The sequence below is a fragment of the Mastigoproctus giganteus genome, chromosome 2 (genome assembly GCF_048544385.1).
Source record: "Mastigoproctus giganteus isolate SK-2022 chromosome 2, ASM4854438v1, whole genome shotgun sequence".
In the NCBI taxonomy this organism is placed as follows: Eukaryota; Metazoa; Arthropoda; class Arachnida; order Uropygi; family Thelyphonidae; genus Mastigoproctus; species Mastigoproctus giganteus.
This window is the reverse complement of record NC_143576.1, coordinates 127,679,889-127,697,031: the sequence shown is the minus strand read 5'-3', so window position 1 is coordinate 127,697,031 and position 17,143 is coordinate 127,679,889. Positions and strand designations below refer to the sequence as shown.

At 36.9% G+C, this 17,143-nt stretch overlaps 1 protein-coding gene across 1 annotated transcript in view; it reads left to right on the top strand.

The window, feature by feature from the left end:
- Positions 1-17,143, top strand: part of Awh (LIM/homeobox protein arrowhead) — a 197,993-nt gene that overhangs the window by 128,178 nt on the left and 52,672 nt on the right. The window contains exon 3 of the mRNA XM_090390027.1: positions 13,307-13,524. Within this exon, the coding sequence (XP_090246153.1) occupies positions 13,307-13,524 (218 nt within the window). The remainder of the gene's footprint in view (positions 1-13,306; positions 13,525-17,143) is intronic.

The following is a 17,143-nucleotide window of genomic DNA, read 5'->3' as shown; positions in this document are numbered from 1 at the left end:
ATAATTAACAATAAGTAAAATAAATTACGCTTTAACTTTATTTAAAAACCGGTTTTTAAAAAAAAAACAAAAAAAACTAAGGCATTTAAGTGATATGTCAGATAATCTAGAACGTACTGTACTTTAGTGCAAAAGTTTTTCGCAACGGAGCATGTTCGCTCGGCAGTTGTCGATGTAGGTTGAATTGTTAATAAAGCATAATATAATTTGTCCAGATTTTCAGTTCTTTGTTTAGTACTTAAAAATAACAAATTCTTGCTTTAATTTATTAAAATTTGTTTCTGAAAGTGAAGGATGAGGATTTTTTGCGGTTTATAAAATTGTCTTTAATTCTTCTTCCATTGTCATATGGTGTACAATATTCGCGACATTCTCATTATAATCAGTTTGATTCTCATTAAATTGAACAATTTCACTTGGAAACAGCCTAATCATTAAGTTTTTTGCAAAATCTGTAAGCCGTTTTTTGGTAATCTATTAGCACTTACAAGAAAAATCCAAAATGTCCTCAAGATTTTCGTTTCGACGTTCATTTATACGAGTTTTCATTTTATTAAATAGTTCTTGACCTAAATTCCCTGGAATTTCTTTTTTTTTTTAGCATAAAGTTAACTGCTAAATGTGCTGGCAGTTAACTTTATATAAAGATTTGCATCTTGTCTACTAAGTGCTTCTATAGTTAATTTAATCTGCTTTAAGGAGTTACTCAAATCGTGAAGCAATTGAATGTTGAGATTTTTTATTAAATCTATATTACCAAGAACTTCAAGAGGTGCTTTAATCAATTGAAACAGTCTTAAAAAAGTTAAAATCATATCAAGTAATGAATTCGAACGCGTCTTAACATCTTTGATTAATTCCATTTCACATTCTAATTCACATTTTATTTTCTATTGTAGAAAACCGTCGCGCACAGTAGACTTCTTAAAATATTTTACTGTTTGACAAACATTGTGAATATTTTTCTTTAAGTCATAAGACTGATAATTCTAATTGGTGAGCATCAACATAGAGTTCTTCTTTCTGATTCTGAATAATCTGAATCAGCAAAGTCATCATCAACTGTTTCAACTTCATTTTCATCGTAACTCATGCTTTTCTTGTACAAAGCATCGCATACACCTAAATATATTGTATAATAAATAAATAAATAAATAAATTTTCTGTTTATACTCCGGGACGACCAAACGGTCAGAGGAGTTCACAAATAGACAGAATACAAGAAACAGCACCGTATTCAGCAGTCACGGGCTTGAACCCCGGTCACTCAAGGCACGTGTACTTATGCACCCGCGCGCCTGACCACTAGGCTACGGCGGCCTACTATGGTTAAGACACAAATGATATTAATACAGGAGACTCACAACCATATTTTAACATAATACTAGCACTGTCACCAGTTGATCCAACAATATGTTTTTCAAAATTGATATTGAAATTTTTCAAATAATTTCTTACAAGTTCTACTAATTGCAGAGCTGAACATGAATTTTAAATTCGACCTAAACCAAGATGTTACACCATCATTTCCATGAAGATTAATATTTAAAAATCGTCTCATTTTTGTACTTGTTCACTCATCAAGAGAGAGACTAAATCTTTTACTCTTACTCAATTTTTTCTGTATTAAATTTGTCATTTCTGATTTTATAAATCAGAAACGACAAATTTGATAAAAATTGTGAATCAATTTCATCACTTCTTTTTCTGCTTTAGGAAGCTTATAACCTGAATTACAAAGACTTTCTCGAATAAAACTAGATTTTGTAATTGCTCTTACAGATATATTATCAACAGCAGCTAATTCTGAAACAATCTCATCCAAAGATTTTTTAACAAAATAATTATCTAAAATTTTTACTTTTTTGGAAGAACTACATTCTTGTTTTTCATCTGCTGTTTGCAAAATTATTCGGTGTTTAGTTTTTAAATGTTTTATCATAGTTGAAATGTTTCCATCTTTTTTCGATAATTTTATTGAACATTTCTAGCATTGGACTTCGGAGTTCGGTCCTGCGGCAAAGTGTTCCCAAACCATTGAGCTCTTTTCCTTTGGCATAATTAAAGTATTTTTATTTTTTTCAAATTATCCGAAATTGTACAAAAATTATTAATATATTTAAATAAAGAACAGAATAGTTAATATTAACAGGTAAAAATATGTTTAAAATTTTATATAAGACAAGATAATTATGAGAATAGAGTGTCAAATTTAATTTGTTAAAAGTAAAGGTTATTCCAAGATGACGTAGCCCAGTGGTCAGGAGCGAGGGTGCATAGAACCCGTTCCTTGGGTGGACCGAGAGTCAAGCTCGTGACTACTAAATACGATAAATATTTGTATTAACGATTTATTGTAAACTCTACTGACTTGGTTGTTGTGCCAGAGTATAAACAGAATTTTTTTTTTTTTTTTATATCGAACTGTTCGGAGAATCTGTTTCTGTGAAACTTGATATAATACAGAAAATGTGTACATCCATGAAAAATAACTACAAAATAAATCACTTACTATCTAACCTCAGCTTGCAAAAATACATAAAAATGTGCAGAAACAGTAACGAAACTCTTGTATAAATCTTAAAATATTTGCATCACAATCGTATTTTTTTGATATGACACGTTATATGAATGAACAAGGCGAATTACTGCAACGCAGCGCCATCTCATATATGAGATGAAAAAAATTGCAATATAATTAGATCATAATTATATTTAGAACATTTAACAGGTAAGTGAAGATAACAGTAATTAAAACAACGGAAAAGCAAGATTCGGACTCGTCGAGTCTCGTATCGAGTCCGAGTACTCAGACTCGAAAAACCCTAGTTGACAGTTCATTAGTTTATAAACAATAAAGATGAGCGGACCCAATTGGTGAGCCTTGAGGAACACCTTGCGAAACAGTAAACGGAATTGATTAAGTACCCTCAATTATTACGGATAGTTTGTGATTTCTAAGCAATGAATCAAGCAAATCTAGTAAACGGGGTCGTAGACCATAAGATGAAAGCTTGAGCACAGCAGAAGATCGATGTGGACAGAGTCAAATGTATGTGAAATATCAAGGAAAAGCGAATCAATTTGAATTCCGTTGTCCAAATTAGTTTGTAGGAAATGAGAGAACAAGGCAAGATTTGAAACACTTGATTCCCTGGGAAGAAAAGCACACTGATGATTATTGATAAAAGGGTGAAGGTAGGAATTAAAATATTTATAAAGTAGGAGTTCAAAAATTTCCATAATACATTGTATATAAAGAATATATATTACTGGATTAATATCAAAAAGTGCAGCTGAAATACAACTTTCCCTGGTTTTAATGTGGGTGATTATGTTATGCAATAAAAGATGTTGTTATAATAAAAACTGATAGTGTAATATTGATAAAATTTAAATTAATAAAGTTAAATAATAATCAATAAACTTAATAATCAAGACAGTACTTTCATTTGTTATTCGTTCTGCGCACACCGCGACTGAAAATCATTTTTAATTAATTAATTAATTTTCTGTTTATACCCGAGGATGACCATAGAGCGTCAGAGGGTTTCATGAGATAGAGATACAAGAACGTTACAGTATTTAGCAGTCACTCTGGCTTGAACTATGGTCACTCAAGAGCACGTGTACCTCTGTATTCTTTGACAATCAACACAAATTCGGCCACATTGTAAAGTCCTTCAGTTTAACCCTTGTGGGTTAAACTGAAGTATTTTAATTGAAATATTTTAATATAATATAGTAATTAGATTAAGTTAGAAACGTACATTACTTTAGAGACTGTGCATTAGAGATAGTACATTAATTTAGAGACTGTGCATTAGAGATAGTACATTAATTTAGAGACTGTGCATTAGAGATAGTACATTAATTTAGAGATTACTACGTATTACTAATACAGGTCCCCCCACCCCAAAAACTTGTCGCTGTATTTTAGCAGATAGTATTTGAGGTGTGGCTATTAAATAACGAGACTGTTGCAATAAAATAAAAATAATGAAATATTTCATGCCTTATAAGCTATCCTTCAAAATAATTTCCATGAGCTTGCTTACACACTGTTCCATACGTTTCTTCCAAGTACAGAAACATTTCTGAAAGTTATTTTTTGTACACCCTTTTATCACTTCTGTTGTTTTTGTCTGAATGTTTTCAATGGACTGAAAATGGATTCCCTTAATACCATTTTTAGTTTAGGGAAGAGAAAAAAGTCACAAAAGGCTAGGTCTTGAAAGTAAGGTGTTCAAGCACAGGGATTTGTCAAATTTGGTGGGACTTTTTCATCCATAACACGAGTATCAGATTACTATGAATTGAAGGATACTTACTTAGTACAGTCGGTTCATGGACCATTGACTGCTTTATCCATCAATTTGTTAGGAATGCCACTAACTTCCCTAATAAGGAAAGCAAGTGAAATTTCAGGCCCATCGCAATCGGATGCTCTCTGCAAAAAATATTTGAAAAAGCAATCCTGACCACCATCAATCAGTACTGCTTTGGGGACAAGCCAGAATACTTACATTCTGTGCTTCCTCGAAGGTCGACTATTACTAATTTAATGGAGACTCTACTCCGAATACAGCTAGCTTTAAACAATAAACAACAGTTGGACATCGTTTTTCTGGATGTTGCAGAAGCCTTCGACAACGTCTCAATCCCAGCTATAACAGTAATCCTCAAGGAGTATTTCCTCATTTCAGGAAGCACTTTAAGCATTCTCACTAACACCCTTCAAGAAAGACAAATTATCGCAATAAACGGGAAACAAACAGCATCTTACTGTATCTCCAGGGGTGTACCTCAAGGGGGCGTATTGTCCGCCACTTTCTTTGCAATAGCACTAGCCCCATTTTTAGCTCAAAACTGTGAACAATTTATTACATATGCTGACGATTTGAAATTTTTTGTAACATCTAAAGAACAAGAAACTGCACCCCATCTATCAGAGGAAGCAAACGAGGCAATCAAGAAGCTAGAAGAATATCTGCACTACATTGGCCTGAAACTTAATGAAAAGAAAACTGCCCAAATGACCTTCACCAACAAAAAGAAGAAAAATGAAATTACGATTTTTGTGAACAATACCAGAATCCAAAATTCCCCCGCACATGTTGACCTTGGCCTTAAGTGGGATGAAGGATTAAACTTCATACCTCACTTCGAACACATTAGGAAAAAGACATACGCAGCACTGTGGAGCACTAGACAAGAACTCACCGGTCTCCGAAGCCCTCATCTTATAATTCAATACATCCTTAAATGCGTTACACCGATTCCGTTGTACGCATCGACTATCTGGTCATCAGCCCCTGAGAGCAACATCAAGGCCTTCTTAGGAGTAGAATACTGGCTCCTGAGATGGCTAAACAAGATTGCCGGGAAACCGTTTACCATCTCAAGAGCGGTCTTGTCTGCCAATCTGGACATCACACCCTGGAAGTATATCATCACAACCAGAAACATCTTAACTCTGGCAAAGCTACTAACGGAGAGAATAGATTCGCCGAAAGTGGGAAACGTGATCACTCGCCCCCGGATGATACGACCGAGAATAAAGAGGGAAGAACCAAGTCTCAAGTGCCAACTGACTCAATTGGACTCTCTGGGGAGATTTTTCCCAGCAAATACTGCGAATTATTTTAATAATTTAAATATAGATCCAGAGAAACTATGTACAGACAAAATGTATAGGACAGAAATCTTTGGTAATGTGTATCGGCAAGTATAAATATAATAAGACTAATTTAATAATTTATATAATAATATTTAGCATTTAACAACCATTTGCAATTAATTAAACCAACTTAACAATTAATTCATTAACCACATATTCTGTGTTTTTACATCTCCAAATTTTGTAAATAAGTTCATGTAAACATGCTTGTAAATACTATAATGTAACCACACCCTCTAGCCACGTGCTGTCTATGGGTGTCTCGAAAGAGAAATAAACAGATAATAATATTAATAATAATAAAGTGGCTTCCCTAACAAGGAGCATCAAAATTTTCGATAAGTTGTTACCAAAGATTCATCTGCCATAAAAAAAAAAAAATTCGAGATAAGGCGCCAATTGCAGACACTGATTATGATTTTGATTGGCAACCACTTTGAACATGCACTTCTCTAGGCATTTCAGAAAAGGGAAGGAGATTGAAATATGCCTATAGTCAGCAGTTGAGGTCGGATTTTGCACCTTTGGAACTGGGATGACTCTATAATTCAGCCAAGCGGTTGGGACTGATCCCTGTTGTAAAATTCTGTTATATAACTTCGTCAGCTCATCGCTGATGAAGTAGGAGGCAACTTTAAGGCAAAAGGTGGGAATAGAGTCACTTCCCATCGTTTTTTTATCGGACAGGGCGTTGATGGCCTTGATTAGCTCCTCTTCGCCAAACGTCACGTTAGTAAGATTAGTTATGTCGTAGTGGGCACTGTTTCAGGGGAAGTCCGCAGCTCCACTGTCTATTTTCAAGAACCGGGTTACATGATCGCACCATTTGGCCAGGTCTAACGAGTCTGTTGACCGGATGTGATTGGCCGACCAAGATCGCTGTCTACAGGCTACCCTCTTCTCCATCAACGAGTTGATAACATGCTTCTTTGATTTCTGGAAGGTGTTTCTGGCTATTGAGTATGCCGAGTATGATCTTTCTCAGAGTAATCTCTTGAATTGAGCATGAAGTCGTTACTTTTCCTTAAATTGGTGCATTATAATGCTGGATCGATAACTATCTTTAGTTATCACGTCCACGTTTAATCTTTACAATAGGACTGCAAATCAATTCTTTACGAACGAAGCACATATGATAACCGCCTGTGACAAGAAAAATTATACCAAGGAGATATTGAATTCAGTATTTTTCTGTTATACGTACTTCCGGAAGGGCACAGAGGGTTAAAAACGGATTAAATGAAATCGAGATAGCGTCCTGTTTTCATTAACTTCATGCTGATAAGAAGTACATCCAGCATGTTTTGATTCTATGAGGAGATCTACGTAGTAGATAAGTATGCGTTACCTATCCGGTTTCGGCATCAACTATACTTTCCCCCCCCCCTTTTTTTGTTTGCGGTAGATAAATAGGAACAACAGAAAATAAAAGAAAATATCAAACACAAGTATATTAATGGTGTGCCAATCAAAAAAAAGAAAAAGAAAAAATGAAAGGGGTTTAAATAAAGAATGCAATGTACAGACTCCGACGAAATAGAAGTCTAATACCATTGTGTGTGTGAGAGAGAGAGAGAGAGAGAGAGAGTATTACGGTGCATCAATACAGCTGAGATCCATGTGCTAGTGTGAAATGTTAGGCAACGTTAAAAAACATCTATATCACTATTTTATTCAGTTCCGTTAAGATTATTTGATCTTTCCACAAAAAATCAACCTCCACAAGAAATATCATCCGATCACTTTCTTTCCTCTCCCGTGTCCTTAGAAAAGAATGAAAATGCAGTCAGTGCTCGTGTAGTCTGAGAAGCAACGTACAAGGTAGACGGTGTGTGTGTGTGTCAGCAAGCATCGATCGTACTTCTCCTGTTTTTCAGCGAACGTCGCAAGCTCATCATGCACATCAGTTTACGCTCCAATGGTCACAGCGGAATCAGTGATCTGGCTCCCTTCGGCTTCGGCCGCGGGCCGCGGCCAAGATTTCATTACGAGTTCCAGGATCTTGGGGGGCCGGCGGCAAACTCAATTTACAACGTAAAACTGGCGGCACGAGAGTTTGTCCGATGATGAGAGCAGTTGAGCGGAACATCTTCATTAGCGTCGCCCAGGAAGATCAATGCAAGTTCCGCTAGGGGCTATTTGAAATTCTAAAGCCCCTCCCACTGGACAAACGCGGACAGGTGTAGCATAGTTTGGAACAACGGTATGCAGCTCGTGATGTGCTAATCATATCGGGAGATGTAGGACGTCGCTCGGTAAGATTTATTCGCTTTTCTTGTATCATAACCACATATACCGCTGACCCCTGACGGTGCGATCGTAATTTAATTGAGATTCAAAGACGAGTAGTATTTTCCTCTTGAATGCAATTCGTTGCTTTTAAAGTATGCAGATAAAACGGAAATTACTAATTAGAGACTTTGCCCAGTTTCAAGGTTTCTCTCGAATAAATCACTCCCCATCTACTTCGGATGCATCTCCCTCCCTGCTAATCTGATGCGTTATTTATTTTACCGCTATTGTCTCTAACAATACCCAATAAACATCGTTCGCAGTACAATTTCTTCAATTCATGCGAGTTGAGCACAGATATATTTATTCCCATGGTTACAGTTTTATAAAGACGCTATTCCTCGCAATTTAGCAATCTGTTATTTGAATTACCTCATACACAGAGCAGGCCATAAACACCATGGAACTACTCATAAAAACATACGTCACCAGTGAACTAAAAAAACGCGGATAAAAGTTTCTAAGTTGACTGTGTTAATAAATAAAAATTGATGGACAAATATCTTTGAAAATAACAGCTATAGTGCTTACGATAACCCTCGATGATGGAAAAAAATCACAAAAATTAAAGACGATGTATTAGGAAATTTTTGATTGCCGTCTGCGAATCATACATGAAGCTGTTAACAGTCAAAAATTGGAACGTAATCTCTTAATTACTTCCTTTGCAGCAAATCTCAAGAGCATATAAATAGGCCACAAAATTAAAAGTCGTGAACTGGGTGAAGAGAATGAATTTTTTCATGTACATTATGTACTACACCATATTTCTATCGTGTAAAGGAATTAAAGCGGACAGCAAGGCTTAACTTCATCGTTATACTTGAAGAGATCAGAGATATCGGCGAATAAGGGCAATGTAGAGCCTTCAGATTGTTATTATTGTTATTATATTATATTAAAATAAATAAATTTTCTGTTTATACTCCGGGACGACCAAACGGTTAGAGGAGTTCACAAGATAGACAGAATACAAGAAACAGCACCGTATTCAGCAGTCACGGGCTTGAACCCCGGTCACTCAAGGCACGTGTACTTATACACCCACGCACCTGACCACTAGGCTACGGCGGCCAACCTCTTGAATCTAGAGGTTAATTATGATTGCGAATGTGGAAGGAAAGAAAGAAAGCAGAAACTTCAAAAGACAACTGTAGATATTTGTGATGCAAAATTCTGAAGAGGTATTTAATTACGCAAAGAAAGGGATATACAGTCCTGTTTAGTTCGTTCGAATCTCTGATAAAAATGACTTCCCTGGACGAATTGGCCTGTATATATAGTGCTTTAATACTGAATGATGATTAGATAACTGTTACGGGTGAAAAAATAATGACTTTGATCAAAGCAGCAAAAGTTGATTGATGTGGAACCCTATTGGCCTAGTCTGTTTGCAAGGGCCCTTGAGGGAGTGAACTTGAAATCTCCATTCCTAGTGATAAAAAAAAAAAAAGCTAAAACAGTAAAAGGAGAGTACTGTATTGATGGATATGTCGATTATGTGAGATTGCCCCGAGACTCATGTCTCCTGGAAAAGTTCGCTCTGGGGTAAAAACTTTCAACCTAAGAATTGTAATTCAGGTTTACTAGGAATTCGATTAGATCTGTTTCAGTTTGGGAAGTCTCGCCTTTTGTATGTTGAATTAAATGCTTTTATGCCTAATATGAAAGCTGCTGCTAGCTGCAACGAGTTACAAGTGAGAGTTGCTAACAGCTGCCTGCAACCAAGCAGTTAAAATAAATCAAGTAAAAAAGAGAAATTTGCAAGTAAAAGTTGGACTTACCCAGTGAATCAGCAGCATGGAATCCTCCAAAGATAAAGCGCAACTGTTGCCCATAAAATAACTCAAGAAAGCCTTCTCCATGTACCAGCCCATAAGCAAATATTCACACTTAATTAAGAAATGAAAAATAACACAAAGAAAGTTTGGGGGAATTACAGTGACAACTTCATCGCTTGAGGTGAGGCTTTGGCCACTGTGAAAATTCCCGAAAATTTGCATTCTCTCATGGCCCACTTACCAAATAACCGAATATGGATGCCCCAATGCTAACGATAAACACAGATTCAACTGAGAACACATTGAAAGTATATGCGTTTGAGTGACTGTGGTTCGTGCTCACGTGACTACCAAATATGGTGATTTCCTTGTATTCTCGCTCTACCTTGCGTATGATGCTATACAATCATCTCATAGTACAAACAGAAAAAATAAATAAATGAAATACATACTCAAATATGGTGGATACCCTGTAACCAGAAACGACTCAAGCAGACTAAAAGACGAATGTAAATTTCAATGCCGATAGGAACCCATTGACAAAACTAAACATAATGCAGTATGCAAAATAAATTCTTACTATAATAAGCAACATTGTATGCCACATGCTATCTGGAAATTACTTCAAACCAGGCGCATCCCTTCATGGCCATTCATAATAAAAAGCAAGACAGAAATTAAAAGTAGCACATTATAACTCTACTTAAATATCCAAACACGCTCAAAAATGAAACTCAAGAGTTATTCCGAGAAGCACTTTTGTAGGATTCTATGGCGCTAACAATAGGGTCTTGCATGTTAATTTTGGTTTTTTCCCTCCTCCATGTTTTTCATTTCATTGTTTTTTTTTTTTTTTTGTTGTTTTTTTTTTACAAATGTTGCAGTTAGCACCTCTCAAGTCTAACTTGTTGCAGTTAGCAGTTTTCAGTATGTACCTTGTTATAAAGAAAATTTCTCTTTGAACATTTCCAAGAATAGCTAGGAAGTTCTTCAGTGCATTATCTCAAATGAACGTAATCCTCTGTGATTTATTTATTGTGGATAATTAAATGATTTATGATTTTTACTTATGATTTCTACCAGATGAGTATTTCCACCCTGCAAAATGACTGTGTGATCCCCTTCTCGAATTATATTGTTTTACTGACTTTATATACTTATTTGAACCCCCCCCCCCCAGTTTATTTTCCATGGCTTGTTCTCCAACTTTGTTTATTCACAAGGATTAGCAGCATTGTCTAAACGTCCCACCGTCTCACGTTTTATTTCATTCATGAAAGACCAACTTTCGCAAATAAATAAAATAAATTGCCTGTTTATACTGTAATATAGGATCGAGGAGGTCACAAAGTAAAGTACAAGAACATTTCTGTGTTTTGTGGTATCACTTGAATTCTAACACGCGGCATGGGTAAATCTGTACTGCTTGTTCGTTTGTTATTTGGTTTTTAGGAGCATTAGCAACTAAGGCCATATTGCTCCGGGGATATGCGATGGTCATTCCCTGACCTATCCGCATCCTCCGTATTTGGTGGTCACGGGTTCGAAATCTGTACTGCACTGACCTCTCGGCTATGATGGTATCATAATATAGGTGAATCTTTCCAATACTGTGAGTTAGAGATGAGATTTATGACACCTTGACAAAGGTGTATAGAAAGTTTACTCGTACACTGAGATAGCTTTGCGTTTAACACAATTATCTAGCATCTGTTTGTGCCGCCTTTAGCGCGCAGCACGGTGTGTATACCTCGTGGAACAGACTCCACGAGGCGTGATAATCCATGCCGATTATACTGCATTCCACAATTGTCGTGTACTCGATGGTACCACTGGATTCAGGAGACGAACGCCTGCTCCAATGTCTCACACTTATTCAGTTGAGCTGATATCGGGCGAGTTTGGCTGGTATGGGAGGGCGAACTCACTGAAATTCCCGTCGAACCAGTTTAACACCGTTGCAGCTCCGTGACAGGAGCGCTGCAACGTTGAAAGATGCCTTGGTGTTCCAGGACGATTGTCAACATATACTTGACGTAGCCGAGTAGTTAACATGGGGGTATGGCTCGCTCTCACGTGGTAGCTAAATATGGTAATGTTCTTGTGTTCCATATATTGCATACTACTCTGACCACACGTGTATAAACAAAAAAATTATTTTTTTGTTTATACCCGGAGTATAAATAAAAAAATTATTATGGTCAGAAATGATGGATCTGTATGAGTTTACAGTGAGGCCCTGATCGATAGGTACTAAAAATAAAAATTGTCATATTAGGGTTACTCGAGAACATGTTTATCCACCCGTGTGTATTATGTCCATGAATTGCGTGGGTTCTCTGAACGGTTTGTCTGTTTCGCTGGAATCCACTGTAGTTCGGACAAACCGACGTGCTCCATTTACTCTGTTGGAGCACGTCTATTCTTCTGGCCAGCATCGCTCACTGGTTGTTCTTCCATAGTTAGTATTCGAGACAGACTTGTAATACTGAATGAAAATAGTCTTGTCCTGGATACTCGCCCCCCGCTGAACTGGCTTCAACGATCATCCCTCGTTGCAATTCGGTTAGATCATGTCTAATTCCTTGCTCAGTACACCAAACTGCTTAATGCTGTAGTTTATAGCATTCAATAGGCCGGCGTTCTGATTAGATGGAATTCAGTAGGGATAGTGCGGTGGTAGCAGCATATGTTTTGGAACATGGATTACGGTGCTGTAATCCATGTTCCAAATGCAAACATATGTGTAACATATGATAAATATGTAAGAATTCATTTTTTGAGATTTCGAAACCTTGATGGAATGCGTCCGGAAGTCAGTAATCTAGGAGGATGACAAATTGAGGTGATGCCACAGTAAAATAATGATCCAATATGGTAAGAGAACTGACAAGAATCGACATGGATAGAGATCTGTGCGCCTTATTATTATATATAATAAGGTGTATCGATATTAACAATAAAAAGAACACTTCCTACAAAACTTGATTTGGAACACCAGATATTAACAGGCCTATCCATAAGTATGCGTACTGTTTGTATGGAACCTCACGACTTTGTTTTCACGGAATAGCTGTAGCTCACAACTTTGTGTAATATCAGCTAACGGGATACATCGATTCGAGTCTGGAATAATAAAAAGTGGTCTCACGGAGCACCGGCGCATTGAAATTGACCAATCCAGAAAGAGTTTAGATACACATTTAATTCAAATCGTTTATAGGAACAGGTATCCGAACAAAATTAAGAAATGATTAATTTGCTGGTCAAGATGAACTGTAATCCTGGGTACATTTCATACTCCGCTCCTGCAATTTAAAATTCATTTCATTTATTAAATTACTGTACCCCTAACAGAATTGCACCTGTGCAGAGTGTCCCGTTCATCGATGCCTTGCCACGGCCCTGACCGTAATAAAAAAAATATATAATAATAAATTGAAATTTCCAAAATTTACTATTTTATAAATTAATTCTCAGTAAATTTTATGTGAAAAAAAAGAAAAGAAAAAAAAAATTGCTGTAGCTTCATTCTTTCCCATTCCTGTTACAGACAGTTTGGAGCCAAATGTGCCAAGTGTTCCCGGACTATCCATGCTTCCGACTGGGTTCGGAGAGCGCGAGAGCAAGTGTATCACCTGGCATGCTTCGCATGTGACTCGTGCAAGCGGCAGCTATCAACAGGAGAAGAGTTCGCACTCTACGAAAACAGAGTACTTTGTAAAACGCACTATTTTGAATCGTTAGACGGAGGAAACGGGTCAAATGACGGTAAGTGTTCAGTATTTTATGCTGCACCTTCTTTTCCGATTCTCATTTTTGTTGTATAATAAAATCACATTTATTCCATTAGCCAGGTGTCTTTCTAACATCGTAAACTCATTAGAAATAAGTTAAACATTTTTAAATATCTTTAAAGATATTTCTTGAACGGTAATCATTTCGTATAACTTAGATAATTGGATTATTAAGTCTTCTAATCACGTTAAATGATTTTGTTCAATATTTTATGTCATGCCTGATAGCCATGAATGTGAAGTTATTTTCCTTGAATATATTTTGTGCGAAGTTATTTTCCTTAATAATTATATAATCATTTTTTTAAATATTTATATTTATTATGATTATTGTTTAAAATTACAGCTGCATAGCACAGTAAGCATTTCAAGCATCATTTGAAATAGCTTGCAATCTTGTTTTCACAATAGGATTGCAAAAAGAATTACGTGTAAAATAGATTCAAATGGCAAAAACTTTTTAAGTCTTTGGTATGTTCCAATTATAAAACACATGAAATCAGTTGCAGGCAGTGAAATCACAGAAGCAAGAGAATTATCAATGAAATATTCATTGGGCGTGCCCTAAAAGTAAATTCAGAAGGGAAAAAAAAAAAAAAAAAAAAAATTGTTTCGCCTACGCTATAGGAGACGAGTACTGGGTGCACTCTAGTCTCTCTAGTCTGGGGTCTTTGGTGTCAGTAGTGAATTTTTGAATCAGAGAATCTGTGTGAGAAAATTAACTGTTTAATTTTCCATCCATCTTTTCAGGCACTGCACTCAGGATATACGGAGTTTTTAGGGTCTACTAAAAACATATATATAATTCAAATATAATTCAATGATTTTATTCCAACAGTAAAATACTACAAACCAAATTTTAAGTATAGAATTCTAAGATAATTTCTTATTCGACTTTTTTTCAAAATCATTAACATCAAAGATTCGTGTTGCGAGTAAATTTTGGAATACGTGTTGTGGAAATAACTTCAAAGCCAAATTTATAGAAACGCTCAAAAATTATGTTTAATGCAAGGACATTTTAATATGTTTGATATAAGGTAACGAAACCTCAGAATGAAGAGTACTTCCTAAGGCCCTGAATACAGGCACACTGTCTGTATTTGTGGCGACATCCGCGGCAATATCTTGTTACGATGATGAAACGAAATGGTCTCATGGTGTCATTGTTTAATGACACCATGAGCCATTGTAATCTTCATTCGAAGATTACATGGTGTCATTGTTTAATGACACCATGAGACGCCGTGTAGTCTTCATTCGAAGATTACACGGCGCATTATCGTCTTGGAAGATCCCGTTTCTGCCCTAAAAAAAATGCAACATCACAGGGTGCACAAGGTCTAGGTCGCTTAAGAGCTGCCGGTAGACCTCACCAGCTAAACGTTGATTCATACGCACCAAGGGTTTTTATTATTATTATTATTATCTTTATTTTCTCCTAAGAGACACCCGCTTACAGCTATTAACCAGGGGGTGCACATTCATATATACAAATATAATTTATATACATAATTATCTATTTATAATTTATACAAATCAGTCTTTATAAATTATACAAATTATACAATGTCTAAATTATACATTTTCTAAATCATACATTGTCTGATTAATCATTGCCTTATTTTACATGACAGGCAGATAGAAAGAGAGCACAAGCATAATTTACAATTTTACAAGGAATTAGAGAATGTTCACATCTACAGCACTATTTACAGCGAGTTCACAGAAAGACAAGACGTCCAATATAAACATAACAGGAGCAAAAACAGTTCATTTTCTTCATTTCCTGCATTCTCTTTTGTTTCCCTCTGTCGGCATCACTCAACATTTATAGGTGGAGTAATGCCTTTTGAAACACTTCGGTCCTGTATCTCTTCTCTGCGCAAAGCCTTTCTGGGTCTGCTTGAAGATCGTTGAACATTTTAATAGTGTTCAAAGGAAAAAATCGCCGAAGGCTTTCCAGCTGTGTGAGCGCTCTACTGATTGGAAGGGATGTTGTTCTATTCGCCCACCTTTGCGTCATGTGGGGCCGAGTCAGCAGGTGGTCAGTTTTCGGCTAGTCGACTCTTCCGGTCAGTAGTTTTGCAAGCGTAAGGATGTTCTTGGTGACAATAATGTGAGACCAAGGCGTGACATCCAAGTTGGCATATAAAATGGTTCTTGAGATTGTAAATGGCTTCGTAGTGATCCTGTTTAACCATCTCAGCATCCAGTACTCTAAACCCAGGAAAGCCTTGATGGTAGCAACTGGGGCAGAAGACCAAATCTGAGATGCGTAGAGAGGGATGGGGATGACGCATCTTAAAATATATTGTTTAACAAGGTCAGGGTTCCTGATACCTACTAGTTCTTGTCTGGAGGTCCATAGCGCTGCGTAAGTTTTCTTCTTTACATGTCCGAAATGGGGTGTGAAGTTTAGGTTTTCGTCCCATTTCAGACCAAGATCAATATGTGTCCTGACTTTTTTGACCACACTGCCATTTACGCGTATTGATATGTGGTTTTTTAATACCTTGTTGGTGAAAACAATTTGGGCTGTCTTGTGTTCATTTAGTCGGAGCCCCATGCAATTAAGGTATTCTTGCAACTCGGCGATTTTGGAGTTTGCTTCGTTGTTGCATTGTAAAGATGTGTTTTGGTCATTCGAGGTGACGAAATATTTCAAGTCGTCTGCATATACGACAAATTGCTTTTGATTTTGGGTCAGGAAGGGATGCAGTGCTGTTGCGAAGAGAGTAGCAGAGAGGACACCACCTTGTGGGACTCCCCTGTTGACTTGGAAGGTCTCTTTGGAAGTTCCATTTATGGCAGTGATGTGTCTCTCCCTCAAAGAACTCGTTATTATAGCTAATACGTGCCCAGTTATATGGAAATATTCCTCCAAGATGATAGTAATAGCCGAGATGGATATTCTGTCGAATGCGGATGCAACGTCTAAGAAGACAATGTCTAATTGCTGTCTGAAGTTAAGGGCGTGTTGTATTCGAAATAGAGTCTCCATGAGATTGGTGGTAGTAGATCTTTGTGGGATCACTGAATGAAGGTACTCCGGTCTATGCCCGAAGCAGTGATGGTTGATGGTATTTAAAATGGATTTCTCAAATATTTTTTGAAACGAACATCCAATTGCAATAGGCCTGTAGTCTTTGGCGGATTTAGGATTGCTATTTTTGGGAACAGGTTTAACGAAATACGTATTCCATATCTTCGGAAAGTGGTTTTCACTTAAAATTTAGTTCTTGACGGCAAAACATGACCATATTAAGCAACTACCGCCACCTGTCTGGATAGTGGGCACCATGCACGATAGGTCCATGGATTCTTGTTGCTTGCTCCACACGCCGAAGGATTCCGTCGGTGTGTTGTATCAGGTATTTTGATTCATCCGACCAGCACACTCGTCTCAGCATTCGCCATCGATGATGATCAGCGGTGAGGAGAAGGTGTCTCTTGGGTCGTCTGCTGTAGAACTGTACGTCTGAATGTGCGGGCATTGCCATTTGGGATACTGTTTGTTCTTGCATTGCCCATATTGTATTGCGATGTCAACTGTCGCACAGTGACCTACCTTTGAGCCCGTACAACGCGCT